The sequence below is a fragment of the Dipteris shenzhenensis genome, chromosome 28 (genome assembly GCF_047967505.1).
Source record: "Dipteris shenzhenensis isolate YYH24624 ecotype China chromosome 28, Dip_SZ_1.0, whole genome shotgun sequence".
Taxonomy (NCBI): domain Eukaryota; kingdom Viridiplantae; phylum Streptophyta; class Polypodiopsida; order Gleicheniales; family Dipteridaceae; genus Dipteris; species Dipteris shenzhenensis.
The window spans coordinates 10,019,414-10,037,287 of NC_141623.1; the positions used below are offsets into that span (position 1 = coordinate 10,019,414).

Consider the following 17,874-nt stretch of genomic DNA (forward strand, 5'->3'; position numbering starts at 1 on the left):
AAGAGAGCAGCCATAATTGTAGGAATTTGAAGGTAGAAGTCGATAGGGATACATTTTTTTAATTGATAAGTTTAGACGGATATCTGTTTTTGATAGTTACAAACGGTTTTCTCAGTATAACACAACAAGCAAGGTCATCAAAAGGCCTACTAGGGGTGTTCTGTATCTTTTGTCTGGTCATAAGGCACTTGAAACCTTGCCACCAGTTAACTTTTCCTTGCCTTGTGGGGTGTTATTGATGGGACTGAAAAACATAAAGGAGAGAGTTTCGGGAGTTATGATGAGAAGAGCCAACAAGCTCATACTCATAAATTAGAGCATCAAGGATAACGTCATCCCTATTGTTAGAAACTTGAAAACACCAGTTGATTGTGGAAGACTTTGCACACCACCCATGAAGATATGCAAAAAGCCTTAGTAATCAATCAAAAGACATTCAAGTAAGCTTAGAATGCAAGAGAGTCAAAATGTGAACAACCATTTGAATCAATTTAAAGGCCCGATAGTAAAAGCAACGTCCTTTCTTCTTCGTGTCATTTTGATCATGATGATCTTTGACACTAAGATGTAAAGTTTTGCTTTGGTTTAGGGTTGAATCGGCATCTTTGATTTTATCTTCTATTTTTAGCCATAAATGTTATATCATCCCGATTACCTAAATTCTTGCTTTGCCCTTTGGTTTCCTAAGTGGTGAAGTAGCCATGAAGCTAAGATAAGGATGCTCTCTGTAGGAAAGCATGGTGACAAAATGCCCCTTGAGTTTAGAAGATTGTCGACAAAATCAAGCATCTTCTCATCATGCATTGCTAGTGGATCTATGGGAAGCGTGGCCATTTTTCTTTTGAGTGTCAAAAGAAAATGGTAGATATGGCTAAACATGGGTATCTAACATATCTAAATGTAGTGGTAAAGACACCGCAACTGTAGCTATGCACTCGGATAATAATTCTCAAACCAAATGAATCTGGCCAAGCTGATGAGTCATGGATTATTGATTGTGGAGCCTCCAGCCAACTTCACTCTACACAAAGAGTAGTTCTCTTTAGAGAGAATTGATAGTGACCATGCAGAACTAGGAGACTCTAGACGTCATCAAATTAATGGTATTGGTAATATACTAATACGAATGCGTAATAAAGACGTGTTGGATATACATAATGTTTTGTATGTTCCAGGTTTGAAGAAGATTCTTCTATATGTTATTGGCATTCCAAGAAAATTTCATGAAGAGGAATGTCTCATCTAAGACAAGACTGATGATTTGAAAACCGTAGCTAGGGAAATTAAGGAAGAAGGCCTTTATAACTTCACATCATCTATACCTGACTTTAAGGCCTACATCTCTCATGTAGTATGAAAGGTTTGGCCACCTGGACACATAAAGCCTAGTTCTCATAAACAAGAAAGGTTTTGTGAATGACTTGCCTCATCTTTGATAGGAGAAGATGATTTGCAAAGGATGTCGCAGGGGAAAGCATAGTCGTTAAAAGTCCCCAAGAAAGGTTCAAGAAAAAAGATATCTTGAACTAATGATACATACTGATGTCCTTGACTGACACATACTGGTCCTTTGAATGCCAAATCAGTTGGAGGTAAGGTATACTTCCTAATATTCCTAGATGATTATTTTAGGGAGACGTGTACTTCTTGAAGGAGAAGTCTGAGACCCTTAGTACTTTAAGGAATTCGTTAACATGATTGAAAACTAGATTGGCAAGCGTGTTAAGGCTCTTTGATTGGATAAAGGGGGAGAATATAAGTGAACTGAATTTGTTGAATGTTGTAAAGAGAGAGGCATTGGAAGACAACTCTCTACTTCTCATACTCCAGAACAAAATGGTATTATTGAGCACATAAACTATACTTTAGGTGAGAAGACCAAGAGTAGATTGAAAGTGCATATTATATTAAACTAGCTGGGTTTCCTTCCATTGTCGGGGACCAGATATCTAGGCCCTTCTTGGAAGAAGGCATCTCTGTCTGGGGATATATGTGGCTGAATACATGTGTCGTTGGAGCACAAGAATATCCATGGACCACCCAACGAGGGAATATCTATTACTCCTGCTGTAAAATCAGATGCTATGGCTGCTAACATGCCGGATCATGGAACTGATCGGACATACACACATATGCTAGAAGCCCATCAATCTCATTTCTTTACACACATGCAGGATGCAGGGTAAAAGACAAGGTCATAGCTACATGCATGGTCAAAAACAAGGAAATGTGCATGCCAACCAAGAAAACAGTATCAAACCGACACGAAGCTTCTCAAGAGCATGATAATTACTCAAACTAATATGTTTGCAAAGTCTCATCTCTCCACTTCTGTCCCCATGGCTTCTCTGCAGGATTTGGCAGAAAACAAGGTGAAGATTCTCGGATTGCCCACGTTCCCTGTAGACTGTCAACTAGACGGGAATAATTATGGCGTTTGGCGTGTCATGATGGATTCGGTATTACAATCCTACGACCTGACAGACTTCATTCTGGTTGTCAAAAGGCCAGATTCCCTTGAAGAAAGCTTAGGTATTCTAGATCAGAAGGAAGCAGCTCAGCCTAGGACTGTGTCAACGCAAGGGTATGTTCTTTCATCTTTTTGAACTGTACTCCTTCGATTATAAATCATGTAAAGCACACGACGGAAGCCAAGAGTATTTGGGAGCATCTTATATAACAGGACTTCCCCTATGAAGAGGGTTTCTCTTGAGGTTCAAATGCGGATATTGGATCTTGCTAAGTCTTCCTCCGTGCGGGAATATATCAATAAGCTTCAGGGATTTCAATAGGAGATTCTTCAAGCCGGGAAGGAAATATTGTCTGAAGATATGGCCATTACCATGCTTTCTTATCTCACTTCCCAGTACTCTGCCTTCTATTCTTCGCTAATCATTAGTGGCAGGATGAGCACTTTAAATTGGGAAGAATTGGTGCCTATGGTGCTGGATCAAGAGGAGCGGTTTTAGAGTTCCTTCCAGGGCGATGGCTCCGATGCGCTGGCAGCTCTGCAGTTGGGAAAGAATCAAGGTCGCTGAACCCCTGTTGATACGAGGACCAAAGCAAAGAAGGAGGCACTTAAGGCGGAGCGATTATCACTGTGGCAAGAAAGGCCATTATTGGAAGAAGTGCCCTTATTGGGCTAAAAACAAGGGTACTGGTTCATCCTCTGCTGCTGTAGCTCCTGCTTTTGTGCATATTGGAGGGGTTCTGGCTCTTCAGGCCAAAGATTCCCGGGGCATCTCGTAATATGAGTCCTTCTCCAGCGGGGCTCAAAGATTTTGTGATCTCTGAGGGGGATGTCTGTATCGGGGTGGTGAAGGCAATCTCGACATCATTCCAAATGGTAAAGGTGGGATGCACTCTTCTTGAGTACTGTTTGTGTAGGCCATTCTATGGGCTATCCATAGGTGCCACTCATTCCTTGGTAGGCCTAGCTAGGGGCAGTTAGGACACTTGGTACAGCTAGCATGCGTACTAGTTAGTTAGTTAGTACAACTAGGAAACCCTGTCCTAGGGTTTCATCATATAGGGTGTACTTTGTACTCATTTCAATCATTGCAACAATTCATTACAGCAGCTCGTTTTTGTCTCCATTGCTCCATTTCTTGTGCTTCCATTGCTTGCCCTAGTCTACAATTTGTTCCCTCTCTCGGCTTCAATTTGTTGTTTCTTTATGAGACTTGCCGTCTCAGTACCACAATATTGTCTGATGAACACTTTGTGGAAATCCGAGATAAAACAACCGGTAAGGTGGTTTAGAATGGTACCGTCATGGCATTCACACTCTGTCCGCGCTTTCCTCGATCACGACTTCTATTCAAGGTGCCTTGTGGCACTTTTGTTTCGGTCACTTGAATGTCGATGTACTCTAACGTGCTGACCGTGAACAAATGGTCCTCAGTTTACCTGACGTGGGTAGTAAGCTTGGTCAGTGTCGATCCTATATTCAAAGGAAGCAACATTGGGAACGCGTTTCCGAAGCAGGTCTCACAGCAGCTTCATTACCTCTGGAGTTGGTCGATGTTGATCTTTGTGGAACCATGACTATTGCCAGCCTTGGTGGGGCTCTCTACTTCATGGTGCTGGTTGATGACTTCAACAGGTTCATGTGGGTCCACTTTCTAGCCCACAAGTCTTTGGCGTATTCTTGTTTTCGGGAATGGTGTGCCCTAGTTGAAAATGAATCTAACTTTCATGTGAAAACCCCATCGTTCAAATTCATGGAGCCTGCACACCTAAACTCGATGGTGATTGAAACTGCCTTCGGAAACTCCAAAGGGCAGTGAACAGATAACAACCAGCAATTACTTAATTTTCAGCCATTTAGAAAAATATCCACAACATACCAAAATAATTTCGAACACAACACTCGAGCTAAATTGCTTCATCATGCACCAGACACTAGATTGGCCCCTAAACTTAGCGCCTCTTCCGATATTTCTTTATCATTTATTCATAAGGCATCCAAATACAAGAAAAGCAGTGTCATGTATCAGCCCAAAATCAGCCAACTGAATAATCCATTCACAGGCACTTCCGTCCTGCTATGCAGTCACAAAAAACCATCCCAGTCAAGTGGAATATCCTTCTAATTCTGGCTGATAGTTTTAACCTGGCAGCTCTAATACCCTTCAAGGGAATCCTGGGAGGAAGGAAATCAGCCAAGTCTGTCCTGGCAGCTCTGAAACTCTTCAAGGGAGTCTTGGCAAGACAAAGACCAGCAAAACAACCAACCCTGGCTGTTCTCGGCACACAGAAAGGCTAGCTGCAACAAGGCAATAGGATCTGAATATTTTGAGGCAGTAGGAAAGCTTCTGGGAAGCAATTGACTGATCTGAAGGCTTTTCCTCCTGGCACCCTTTGGCCCCTACCAGTCCAATCCTGGTAGGCGAAATGGATTTGTGGCACCCCGGAAGCCTGTCTGGTGACCCTAGAGTGGATCTCGAACAACGAAATCGGGTTTGGCAGCCCTGGAAATCCTCTGGCAAGTGCGACTCAGCAAATTCTCCCGCTTGGAAGCAAATCGAGTTGCCTAGAAGCTCCAAACTGCCCGGAAAGTGCAATTTCGGTAGGCATGTGGCCTGGAAGGCTCTTGGAAGAAGTGCGAATCAGATTTGGGCCTCTGAGAAGGCATGAATAGCAGGCATGCAGCAAAAACGAACTGATCTGGAGGCTCCTGGCACAAAAACGTTTTGAGCTTTTGGCAGCTCACAGGCTTCCCTCGTAGTCGAAAATCAGCAAGGCGATGTGAAAGAATAGCCTTGGAGCACTTTCCCAGCCTATGACTTGCCTCTCCCTGTTCTTTTGCCTTGTCCCACAAGCCAGCTTGCCAAGCGTGGCTTCCCCTCTCTAACTTTCAGACCCTTGCCTTGGCATATGGAATTAATTGCAGTGAAGTGTCTTTTGAACTATTTTAATCAGTTGGAGGTTAGGGCAGTCACCGTAAATTCCCAAAGCTTAGAAATTCATGTCCCCATGACAGACCCCCTCTTGAAACACAGCAAACGTCCTCGTTTGCATCGAACTTTTTGCTTTGTTCCATCAGTACCTGCAGCAAAAGTTTCAAACCAAGTGGAAGCTTATAGCCTCGGTTAGTCAAGAACACAACCCACAAGTGGCAGACATACATGCTCAGACAGACAAGATGCTCGGTATGGCCATCCCGTAGGACCCACATAGATGATTTATCCTCTCATGGACATCCCGTAGGACCCAGAGCACGAGGTACATCAAGAGCATACACAAGCACTCAATGCATGCAAACATACAGTCAATGTGTCCTTTTTTTTTCCCCATATGGCCATCCCGCAGTACCCATATATGTTCCTCTTGATGTACTACCAACTTCCATATGGTCATCCCTCAGGACCCACAACTAGTGGTACATCATGAGTACACACAAAAACACTTCATGCATGCAAACAAACATCCCATGCATACTTTTCACACATGTTCCTTTCAAATGATGATTTACTCACATCCTCTAATACCTGTGTCGAAGGTCCATAATCTGTGGTACACAAGGAAGAAAACATGGAAAAGTTCACAATCCAAAACACAAAGATTCACCGAAACTGAACCAGCAATTTGGCATCAAGTGCGGTCAGAATTATGTGGTAGTGACCGTAGTTTATGACTTCCTGTTTTTGTTCTACCAGGTATTGAATATACTTGTGTGATCCATGCAATGAGGCCTCTCTTGTACAGAGTCTGAACATAGTATCGTGGCTGTAGCAGATACTATATTTGTAGCGGACTCAAGATGATGTTTATGATTTTTGGTGGAACATTGATACTGCTATTTTGATTTTTGTGTGTCCATAAGCTCATGTTGATATCGCTATTAAAAGATTTACTGTATGCAACTCAACAAGTGGCCAATACTCTTTCAAAGATGATAGTGTTGATTGGATATAGTGACAACCTATCTTCCAAGCCCTCGTTGATTCTTATGGCTTGTCCATAATGCTCTAGATGATATGTGAATTGGAGAGCAAGGTTGTGCCCAAAGACTCTGTGAGAGAAATCCACTAACTTTGGATCTCTATTTGAGATGATGTTTGTTGGTGACCCTTTGAGTTTGAATAGCCATGTAGTGTTAGAAGCTTGAGTACTCGTTTTACAAGGTATGAAGTGTGAGGAGCTTGAGTACTCTTTTTTCATAGAAGCTTGAGGACTCTTTTTGCAACGATGAAGTGTGCATTTTAGACAATTGGTTGGTGATCACCATAATCTGTTGATGAGTGTGCATTTTAGACAATTGGTCGATGATCTGCATAATTTGGGGTTTTAGAAAATTGCTTGATGAAGTATGCATTTTAGACAGTTGGTTGATGATCAGCATAATATGTGCATTGCTTTTGGTGGAATGCGGCAAGATAGCAATAAAATCCATGAAGATCCTTTCCCATCTTTTAGTTGGAACAAGAAACAGTGGAAGAAGTCCTGAGAGTTAGTCTTTTGGTAGTATTGATCAATACAGTGAGTGGGATGCCTCGGATATTATCCTTGTAGACACAAAGCCTGCATTGCCAAAGACATTTCTAGATCGCTGGCAAGGCCAATCTATATGGCGTGGGTGACGTGAACTGGCTCGCCTTTGTTGGTTGAGAAAGATGATGAATCATCTTTAAAGTTACTGTGGTTCCTTATTGGTATTTTGTTTGGGTCTTTAGGGCAGTCAAGCCATCTGTGATTTTTAGAGTGGACGGTGCAACCCCCGTTTGAATAAGGCCCATTGTTCTTTGGAGGATCCAATAGCTGCACCTTTGGACTATTGAGGTCGTTGCTATGCAGGGTTTGACGTGAAGAAGAAGAAGCACGATCTTGAATAATATTTTCGGACATGCTAATATCTTGATTGTTTTGAGAACCTTGATTCCTGAGTTCTTGCTAGGATTGAGTACCATCCTAATACAGACAAAGTGAGTTAGCTGAATTGTACTGCAGCTGTTGAGGATCATGCCAAATGGAGCCTTGGAAGTCGGTAATCCATTAGGCATATGCAATGGCCCTGAAGGTGGTTGAAATGTCACCTTTTAAGACATCGCTCCATGGCAAGGGATTAAGTCTTGATATGAAGGCAGGTGGCCTGTCATCATTAGTAAGGTCGTCAATCTCCAGCAGCAGCAGCAGCAGCAGCATGGATGTGTGTGCTGAATTTGCTCCTTGTTGGAGTTATGAGAGAGCTTGGATGTCGGCATCGGTAGATACCAAGTACTTACCAATCATATGTTCAAAGCGTCCTAAATTGTTATCCCTTTTCCATCTTTTAAGCTTTTCTGCAACCATAGGAATGCACTATCTTTCAATAGTGAGGCAGCTAATCTTGTTGTTGTGGAGGTCAATCACATCAAACTATAAGTGCATTTTAGCAAGCTATGATAAAGGGTCCAATGGTACCATTGACTAGCATAGGCTTCCAAAAGTGTTATGTCACCAGAGCAGGGCAAGGCAGAGCAGAATGAAACGACCCATGGAAATCTGCTGGAGGAGGAGCAGGTCTGTAGCCATGTGTTTGGGCTCTCAAAATGCCAGGGTTTGCATCCAGAGATTGCTGTGTTTTATGCTGAGGGCTTCTGTGGGATGATTGATCAAGATGGGTGTTGTAGATGAGATCAAACTTGAAGCAAATAGGGGCGATGGCCATAGTTACCAGGGAATGGGATTGAAATGCATTATCCCATAGATGATGGATGATCCAAATGCAACTTTGCGTTAGGAAATACAAGGTCATCCGCTTTCTGAACACCAAGCCGCCTCCTCTTTTCGGATGCAATGTTCCCAAAAGAGATTGACAAGTACTAATCTGGTATGCGAATGGCCAATCTCTAAATCAATGGAGAATCTGTCCCATAGTCCTCCCAGCAATGAATGGATAAAATCTTAAACGTGTCAAACCAAATAAGCCTGTTTTTTGCATGTAATATGAGAGCTCTTCCCACACTTTCCTTATGTCATCTGTGTTTTTGACGACTTGTCTCAATATTTGCTCCCATCCCTGCACACCTTTGTATCTCTTTCTTGCATTTTCCTTTGCAATTCTGGATCCAAGACAAATATTGTAGCCTTTAAATGTGAATGATGATGTGTTCATTGAGTGGTTGCCCTCAACATCTCCTTCCTCCAAGGGTAAAAATGATCTAAACTCTGAATTTTCTCCAACATCCTACATACACCTTCCCAATGCAAGGGTCATCTCCATATAGAAGCCTCAACATAGTGAGAATAGGCTGTCACCTGCAGCAATATGCCAACATTATCTCAAAAAGATTTATTAAAAACCATGGATTTGAGTTGGAGAGCCCTTGTAGATTTATGTTCTTGCCATGCATCCCACTTAAGAACAAATAACAAGCTGTTTTGAATAATATCTGACCTTATAATGCCACTTCAACGTGACGAAATTATAAGCAAAGCATGTGTCAGAATACTTCATGAGGTCTTTTGGGGATTGCTTGCAAAAGGCAGCCAGATTATAGTGGTGCCAAGTGATGTAACAACATGATTACCCATCTCACTCCATGCAATCCAACTTACCCATATGTTTTAGAGGATTATTGAGCCATGTCCACCCATGCAAGGAGGGAAAGCAATGTTCTCGCCATGCTTTCCCTCAATGGGTATACATTTTTATTAAGCCCTTTAATGAATGCAAATGAATTGCAAAAGATGGGCCTATGAGTGAACAATTAGCCTCTAAGGGGTTGTTAGAAGACAATGGGTATACATTTTTATTAAGCAAAAGATTTGACATCAGCAAAAGGTTTGCTGCCTCAACAGCTAAAATTCCAGAAATCTAATTTTAAGGGGAGTGTACAGGAATGTTTTTGTAGGTATGTATAGAATGATATGATAGAATTTCCGTCTAGTTTTATCTTCTAGACTTATCGATTGTGGAGCATCTTGGAATGTGCTCAAGAAAAGAAACCTGAGCTTCTGTTTCTGTACTTGTTTCTCCATTTCTATTATGAAGTTTGCCATCTTTCCAGTTCGAGCTTAACCTGTGTGCTCTGCATCCCTGATTTCAATTGTGACATGCCATGAATTTTCTGATAACAGGTGCTGCACTGATCCAAGTGAAAAGTTCATTGATTGATCCAAGGCATTATTTGAGTTGGGATCCTAACATTTTGGATCCTTGCACGTGGCAGGGTGTGACCTGTTCAACAGACAACCATGTTATAACATTGTAAGTTGAATACTTTTAAATCTCTTTTTCAAATGTGTGACTTCGTAAGTCTCTCTGATTGTTTTTTGAAAAATTCATAGATTCTTTCAACCAAGAGATCCAGGATTCAGATTTCTCAGAGAAAAATGTTTCGATTTTATGGTACTGCAGGAATCTTGCAGGCCAAGGGCTGTCTGGATCTCTTTCTCCTGCGATTGGCCAGCTGCCAAAGCTACAGACACTGTGAGTTTAGTTTTTCTTGTTCACCTCAGAAATAATATTTTACGCCCTTGACCATTTTAAAAATATTTGAGAGGATCATCAGGCTTTAGGCTTTATACAATTGTGTTGATGTTCAAGATACCAATTCAAAATTTGATTAAACGGAATGGATGCCATGAAAGATGTTCACGTAAGCTTCAGTGATGAGATGAATTGCCACATAATGAAATGAACAAGATGGTTTTGAATGTCTTTGCACAACTTCACTGAAGGCAGACATCTTTGAATTCATTGCATTGTTTGTTTGTGCAAAATATTTTTTATATCTGCAAACATGGAATATTATGGACCCATGAATGAACTTTTTAGTGTCACATGCCATGTCTTAGAAATATTTGAGAGGATCATCAAGCTTTAGGCTTCATAGAGTTGTGTTGATGTTCAAGATACCTATTCAACATTTGATTAATGGATTTGAAAAAGAAAAGCAAGACTTGGATTTGAAAAAGAAAAGGTGCATAAAAGTTGTAGCTGTTGATGATATCCTTTGTTGGTTGAACTTCCTTCTAGATAATTTGTTCATAACTTTAGGAGACTCTTTATTTCAACAAAGCATTGCTATTCCAATGGGCACTAATTATGCTGTTTTCTTAGCAAACTTCAACCTTTTTGAGTTTATGGAGTGCTTGATCTCTTGTGAGACTTGTTCAATTGCTCTTCATAAACTAAGTCAGGTTAGGAGATTCATAGATGACTTATTTGTCCCTGACATTCCAAACTTTAAGGATTTTATGTACAAAGATCCAAACTCTTTTGGTGGAAGAATTTATTCTTGAGAGTTTGTGAACTTAATTCGAATCTTTTGTAGTTTCTTGGACCTTAGGATTACTCAATCTTCCTTAGGTTTAGAAGTCGATATCTATGATAAACGACAACAACCTGAGTTATGCTATGTTTAATATCATACAAATATCTCACATTGACTCAAACATCTCTGATGGCTAAATATGGAGTGATTACTTCCCAATTCTATAGGTTCTCTCATCTTTACACAAATAAGAGTGCATTTATCTCTCAATTTAGTAATTTAATTCTATTACTTCTTAGAAAAGGCAAAAATAGAAAAAAAGTAATGAAGAAACTCCACCTTGTTCTTCATGGTAGTCATTATATCTGAATTTCAGCCCTTAGATTTGTTCTATTTTTGGAATTCTTGTACTCTTAGATACCCATATAGTTTCGTTCTGCTATGTGTGAAAATATAAATATAATATTGTTTTTTATATTTTTTCTCCCACTTCTTATTTTATATATATGTGTGTGTGTGTGTACGTACGTACATACATACGTACGTGTGTGTATATACGTATACGTATATGTATATATATTGTTGGAAATGACCCAACAGAGGGTACGCACAGTAGAAGACTGATAGTAATGCCCAGGAGCTCACACAGTGTGCATGTGGGGTGTGGAATCACAATTTTCTTAACTTAATGTGCATAGAATAGATGTGCAGACTCATCAATAGACAATGAACCAGCCAGATAGAGAAACCACCAAAATAATGTATTTCCCTCCAAAGCTATGGACACAATACAAAAGAGATAGATATAGAGTCCCACCAATGGTGTGGTTGTTTGATCTTACCACAAGGTACTCCTCCTATCTGCTTGCTATCTCTAGACTCGAGCCCGCGTTCTCCACCTCGAGCGTAAGTAGACTTTCCGTCCAGATCCCTTCCACCTTGCTGTCTTTGCACCAGCCTAGGTGGGCAGCACTCTGAGCTAGGTCTGCAGCTCTACAGCCCACTTGAATCCTCTTGGGTAGAGGCCCACAGGTGGCTGTTCTGCTGCTCTTTCTGCTCCCTGGATTGCTGCTCCAAGTGATGATGAATGAGGCCAAATGGCTCTCCTTTTATAGGCCCAAGGGGCCCTGAAATGGACCGACCTGGTGGGGCCGACCCCTAGGTCTGTTTGGGCCAACCAGACTGGCCGACCTGGTCTGTCACAAACCAACTTGGTTGGCTGGTCCAACCAGCCCTATAAAAGGGCCTTTGGCAGCCCCTTTTGGGCTGCTGCCTTTGCCCCTTCGTGCGCCTATTGCAGGCCTGTTTGCACGCCTTATGCTTGCACGTAGACCCCCCCCATGCAGCCGTACAGGTGCGCCTTGTTCAAGACCTGCTGCAGGTAATAACCCTGCGCACAAGCCTGCCCCAAACAGGTCGCCATGCTGCGCCTCCCATTGCAGGTCCATGGCCTGCCCTTTGTCTTGACAACTGCCCACATGGCAGCTCATGTGCTGCCCATGTGACAGCCCCAATATCTCCAGGTCTACCTTCCCCATGCTCTCCTTATATGGGGGCTTACAGATGGGGAGGTGACCATTCCAACACCCCCTCTCACTGACACATCTAGGCCCAATGCCAACACGTCGATGACAATGCTGCAGTAACTCCCTGGTCGTAGTCCTCTGGAACATTTCGATGTCTAAATCTTTTCCTGGCTTTTCATCCAGTGGCTCCTGCTCCACCAAGTCTGGTTCCGCTTCCGCACACCATCTTGGTACACAGGTCCATCTTTGGTAGCACCTCTTGGCACCATCTCCTTCAGTCACGCTCCCGCCTTCGAACTCAAGCAATCCAACCGTCACGATCTTCCAGTTGTCCCCCTCATAATGAGTGAACAACCTGGAGTCTTCCAGGCACCATGCTCTGAGGGTTTGTTTCAACCCGTCCTTCCTTTGGCAAGGTCTGCAACCAATGAATATTTCAAGATAACCTGGACCATGAACTCTCGCTGAGTTCTCAAGCAGATACTCTTCTGGCTTCAGTACTCTTTGTCTATCACCTTCTAGCAATCTGGGTCCGAGATTTGAAGAAGCACCAATGCTTTCCTTCTGCCTTCGAAGAAGGCCAATTCCTTCCAATCTCGTATCTCCTGAGAAAAATGTGCAGAGTCTGTCCACAGCATGCTATAAAGGGTCAAATGTAAAATATCAAGTACATACCAGACTGTTGTACTGCCTGTGTGTTTGCTCTGAAAGCAAACCCTGTACCTCAACGAGGCACCCACCAAGAGCCAGTGTAATCTTGTACTGTCCCCTTCTGAAGTACAGCATCCGTCTGACCATGAGACCCCAGGGCCTTTCATGGAATCCACCCTCGTGTTAGTGTCAACAGCCACGCACCTGGAAGGTACCAAGCGCTCCATGCTGTCCTTCACCTTCACGAAGGCATCCAAGCCAGATGCACGTGCCTATCCATTGATTTTGGGAAGGCCTTGGCTACTCAAGGTGAAGGCTGTTCAAAAGTGGGATACTGGAGAATTGATTTTGCAGGAAAATGATAAGAAGGTGCGCTACAACATCAAAAGCCGCAAAAAGGAAGTTGTCAAGGAGGAGTCTTCAACATCAGAGAGTTTGAGCTCTGACTTAACTGATGAAGAAGAAGAGATAGGGTGTAGCTCCGAGGAGTCCAGCTCAGAGGGTGAGGTGGAAGGAGTGGCCTTTGGTCTTTGTCTTGGTGCTGATCGGGATGAGTCAAGAAGGAACAAGGTGGTGGTGCAAGAAGATCCTGTAGAGACACTTCATGTGGAAGATGTGGAGCACACTAAACGACGCCAACGCAATGAAGAGCTTCTTGGTGATTCTCTATCAGGTAGTGAGAAGCTCCAGTACTTGGATATGTTAGATGATTTTCCATGTCTCTTTGCAACAAGCTATTCACAGGTTCGACCAGTCTCTCTTGTGGAGCACAAGATTGAGTTGAAGCTAGAAAGCAAGCCAGTTGTGCAACGCTTAAGGCGATTGGAGGTGATCCAGGCTGAGGCACTAAAGAAAGAGGTAACACAACTACTTGAGGCGGGATTCATCTTTCCTGTTGATGATTCAGAATGGATATCTCCTGTAGTTGTCACACTAAAGAAAGGAAATAAGTGGTGGGTTTGTGTCGACTTTCATCCTTTAAATGCATGCACTAAGAGGGATCATTTTCCTTTGCCATTCCAAGATGAAATACTAGACCAAGTAGCAGGGCATGAGATGTATTCTGTATGTGATAGGTATTCTGGGTACTTTCAAATTCGTATTCGGGAGGAAGATCAAAAGAAAACATCATTTGTCACGCCTTAGGGAGTTTTTTCTTACAGAGTGATGCCTTTTGGGTTGACCAATGCACCGGCGACATTTCAAAGGTTCATGAGTCAAGTGCTCAAGCCTTACTTGGGAAAGTTCATAAGGGTGGTTTTGGATGATTTTTGCATTTATTCTCGGCGCATGGATCACATGGAGAAGTTAAAGATGGCCTTAGCTAGGATTGATGAAGCAAAAGGGTGTCTAAATCCTAGCAAGTGTCATTTGGCTCAAACAAAAGTAGTCTTGTTGGGGCATATTGTGTCTGAAGAAGGCCTGCAAATAATTCCTGACAAGGTTCAAGCAATCATGGCATTGCTAAGTCCTGAGAGTGTCACTGTTGTCCGTAGAATTCTAGAAAAAAGCAAGTATTATCAACGCTTTTGTGATGATTTCACAGAGATAGTGCATCTCGTGAACTTGTTGACAAGAAAATGAGTTTCTTTCCAATGGGGTGTGGAGCAACAAGAGTCTTTTCAGCAACTTAAGGAGGCCATGAGTAAGGGCCAAATATTGAAGTCCCCTAATTGGTCTCAAGACTTTTATGTAAATCCAAGTGTATCTTTGCATTCAGTTGGTGCTGTATTGCTACAAAAAGGAGAGGCAGGTAGAATGCAACCCATCTATTATGCCAGCCGACAGCTTACAGAGGTGGAAACAAGGTATGAAGAAATGGAGCAGCAAGCCCTGTCTTTGGTGTTTTCAGTCAGAAAGTTTCGCTCCTATTTATTACCTCGGTCATTTTTCTTCCTTACCTCTCAGTCTGTATTAGCATATCTAGTTCGCAAGCCTAATCCTGGGGGGAGATTTGCAAAATGGTTGTCAGAGCTTCAAGAGTTCTCTTTCTCTTTTGTCAGTGAAAATGCCACTCGGTCCACTATGGCAGATTTGCTCACAGGACGGCAGGATCTAAGAGAAGAAAAGAAATATAAGCAGGATATTAATCATGAAAGGGAGACACCAGCAACAGCTTTTGTCTTGTATTTTGATGGGGCTTTTAGTCCTTCATGCCAACAAGGAGCCAGGGGGATGGTCTTGATGAATTCTGAAGGTCAAGAGGTGTGGGCAAGAGGACAAGAGCTTCTAGGTATCATAACTAACAATGTAGCTGAGTATAATGCTTTGATTCTTGGTTTGGAGGGTTGTCTTCAAAGTCAAGTTAAAGAATTGGAAGTAAGAGGAGATTCTCAGCTTATTATAAAGCAAATGCGAGGGCATTACAGGACAAGAAGTCCTCATTTGAAGGAGCTTAATCAAAAGGCTATGGCACTATGTAGTCAATTTGATTTTTGCAAGTTTGTTCATATAAACAGAAAAGAAAATCAAAGGCAGATGTGTTAGCTACTCAAGCCATTGTAGTATAAGACCGGGGGGTGGTTTCTTTGGTAGACACTGGATGGCCAGAACTGCAAGATGTTCAGCAATATGTGAAAGAAGGCATGTTTCCTCGAGGGTTAACTCCACAACAGAAGCAGAGATTGGTTACTTTTGGCCACGCCTCCATAAGGATGTATATGAATGTCACCAATGGAACCTATCAGCTTGAGGATGTTGACGGCATGGTGATACCCGGATGCACCAATGAGTATCGCCATAAATTCTTCTATGCTCGACCACCTTGAGGGCCAGCAGGCCCTCTCTGTCACTAGAGAGGATCTGTTAGGGGGGGAAAGATGTGACGCAAAAAATTGATATTTTTATTTGGCATTGTTATTGTTTTCTTCTATGTTTGATAAGAGTTTGAGTATCAAGTGATAGCCTAGCGGCTCTCACTTATTTCTATTTTCTAAGATATTGTATGAGATTGAGAGGATGAGTGGAATGGATCATTGTAAATACCATGTGTATGAATTATAAATACCTTGGTATGGGATGAGAGTTATTTGTGTATGGGATATTATGGGGTTTTTAGAAAATAGAAAGAGTGAGTTATATAAAGAGGTGGGCTCATGTCCATGTGTTCCAATAATATAAGAGAGGCCATATGCCAAGCGTGTGGAAGGCATGTGGAGGAGTATGGAGTCAAGAGGAATCCTTCTAGAATTCCCATGTGGAATAAGGAGGATGTGGACATATGGAAAAGAGAGGGTCCCTATGGACTCCATGTGGGGAGACTCTTGACTTTCTCAATATTTTAAGAGTCTTGAGCATCTTTTGATGGGACACATGGCAAGAGTAGCCAAAAAGGACATGGATGGTGACATACGGACTTATGTGATTGATGGGGAAAAGAATCTACAGGCAGCAATTGTAAATGGGTGAAGAAGGGTGACAAAATCTCGATAAAAGGAGCTCCCTTGTTCATCATCTCTTCCACCATTAGGCCTCATGTTGCTGTAGCTCTAGTCTCCTCAAGCCTCTTCCATGAGCCTTCTCTCCCTCTTGTAGATATTCTCTTATGTAGACTCTTGAGTCCATCTCTCTCTAGTTCATTCTCTCTCTATGAGTAGTCTTGGAGCTTCCGCTTCCTGTTGTACGTATGAAACCTCTTCTTCTCCCTTGTGTTTGTAGTATTTTGAGTGTATTTGAGTGGAGTCTTACTCTTATGGCAATAAAAGTCACTTTTTATCATTTTCCTTGAGTCTCCATTCCTTTTCTCCATTCCTATGTTCTTTTCTCTCTCTATTCAAGTCTCTAAAGTAGTTCTTGTTCGGCCACTCACTGTGCACACATGGTCCATCCGTTTTTCGAGCCACCATGCAAGCTTCTTCCTCTCTTTTAGGCAAATTCTAGGGGTATTGGATCGTTGATAATTGTGGAGCCTTGAGGGAGTAGTTTGCTTAGGCGAAATCTGCATGGGTAGATGGCAGTTAATATAGCAGTAAGACCCCCTATCAATATTTGGGCTATAACTTTCTCCTCTTCAGTAAAAGATTCCTCCAATTCCAAAGCTTGAGTAGTGGAGATAATAGGAGAAACATGTTGTAAAAGCAAATTTCTTGCAGACAAAACCTGCTGTGAAGGAGGATCTACATAACCAAACTGCTCAGAGAAATGATGTAGAGAAACAGAAGCAAGCTGTGACCGTGATGTAGTCCATGAACCATTAGGCATAAGCACCCTGCAAATGTTTGTGTTTAATCTCTTCTGATGCAAGCTTTTAAAATTTTTTTTGGAAGAACAGCCTTTATCTATGAAAGCTCTTTATCTTGCTCTGGTCTCCCATTTGGCAAGTTTCCTGTGATCATTGATTTGGAGACAATGTTTAGCTTGGCATAGTGTTGTTTGCTCATGCAAGAACAAAGGACGAAATTGACCGAGTTCAGTGAGGTCTTGGCAAGTCAATTTAGCCTGAGCAATAGTTTCCTTCATAGTCTTCATGTAAGACTTGCCATAACCTCTAATTACAACTTGCATTTTGGAAACAAAAGAATCCCATGCATTATCAATATCAAAATGGCTTTGAGAAGACAGAGATTGATAGGCATTAGTAACCATTGCCTTGAAAGTAACATGTTGCAAATAGCTATTGTTCACAATCAGATGTCGCCTTTGAGGCAGTCTATCATCTGGCATATCATGAAAAGATAGCCTCAACCATAACGGTGCATGATCTGAATGCACAAAGGCATAGTCAACCCACATTTTGCATGTGAAATCATCATTTTGTTGCGGGGCTATGCTATACCAGCGATCCAGACGTGCCTGGTAAGAAGAAAGGGCATTATGTTGAAAAGTGTATCCAGGTGACAAAGGCTGCTGCATAGACATGCTGATTGTGTTCTTGTAATGCCACTATATCAGGCTGAAATCGATTGATATACAGCCACACAGATTTCCATTTCCTACTGTCGCACATCCCCTGAACATTTAAGGTAAGGCATTTGATATGAGCAAGCATATTTACA

General features: G+C 42.2%; 1 protein-coding gene and 1 pseudogene across 3 annotated transcripts in view; both read left to right on the forward strand.

The window, feature by feature from the left end:
- The window catches only part of LOC147883150 (LRR receptor kinase SERK2-like), a 141,394-nt gene that overhangs the window by 5,341 nt on the left and 118,179 nt on the right, over positions 1-17,874 (forward strand). For all 3 annotated transcript variants that reach the window (XM_087399733.1, XM_087399736.1, XM_087399734.1), the window contains 2 exons: positions 9,565-9,694; positions 9,845-9,916. In XM_087399733.1, the coding sequence (XP_087255859.1) occupies positions 9,565-9,694; positions 9,845-9,916 (202 nt within the window). The remainder of the gene's footprint in view (positions 1-9,564; positions 9,695-9,844; positions 9,917-17,874) is intronic.
- Positions 10,522-11,072, forward strand: LOC147883151 (uncharacterized; annotated as a pseudogene).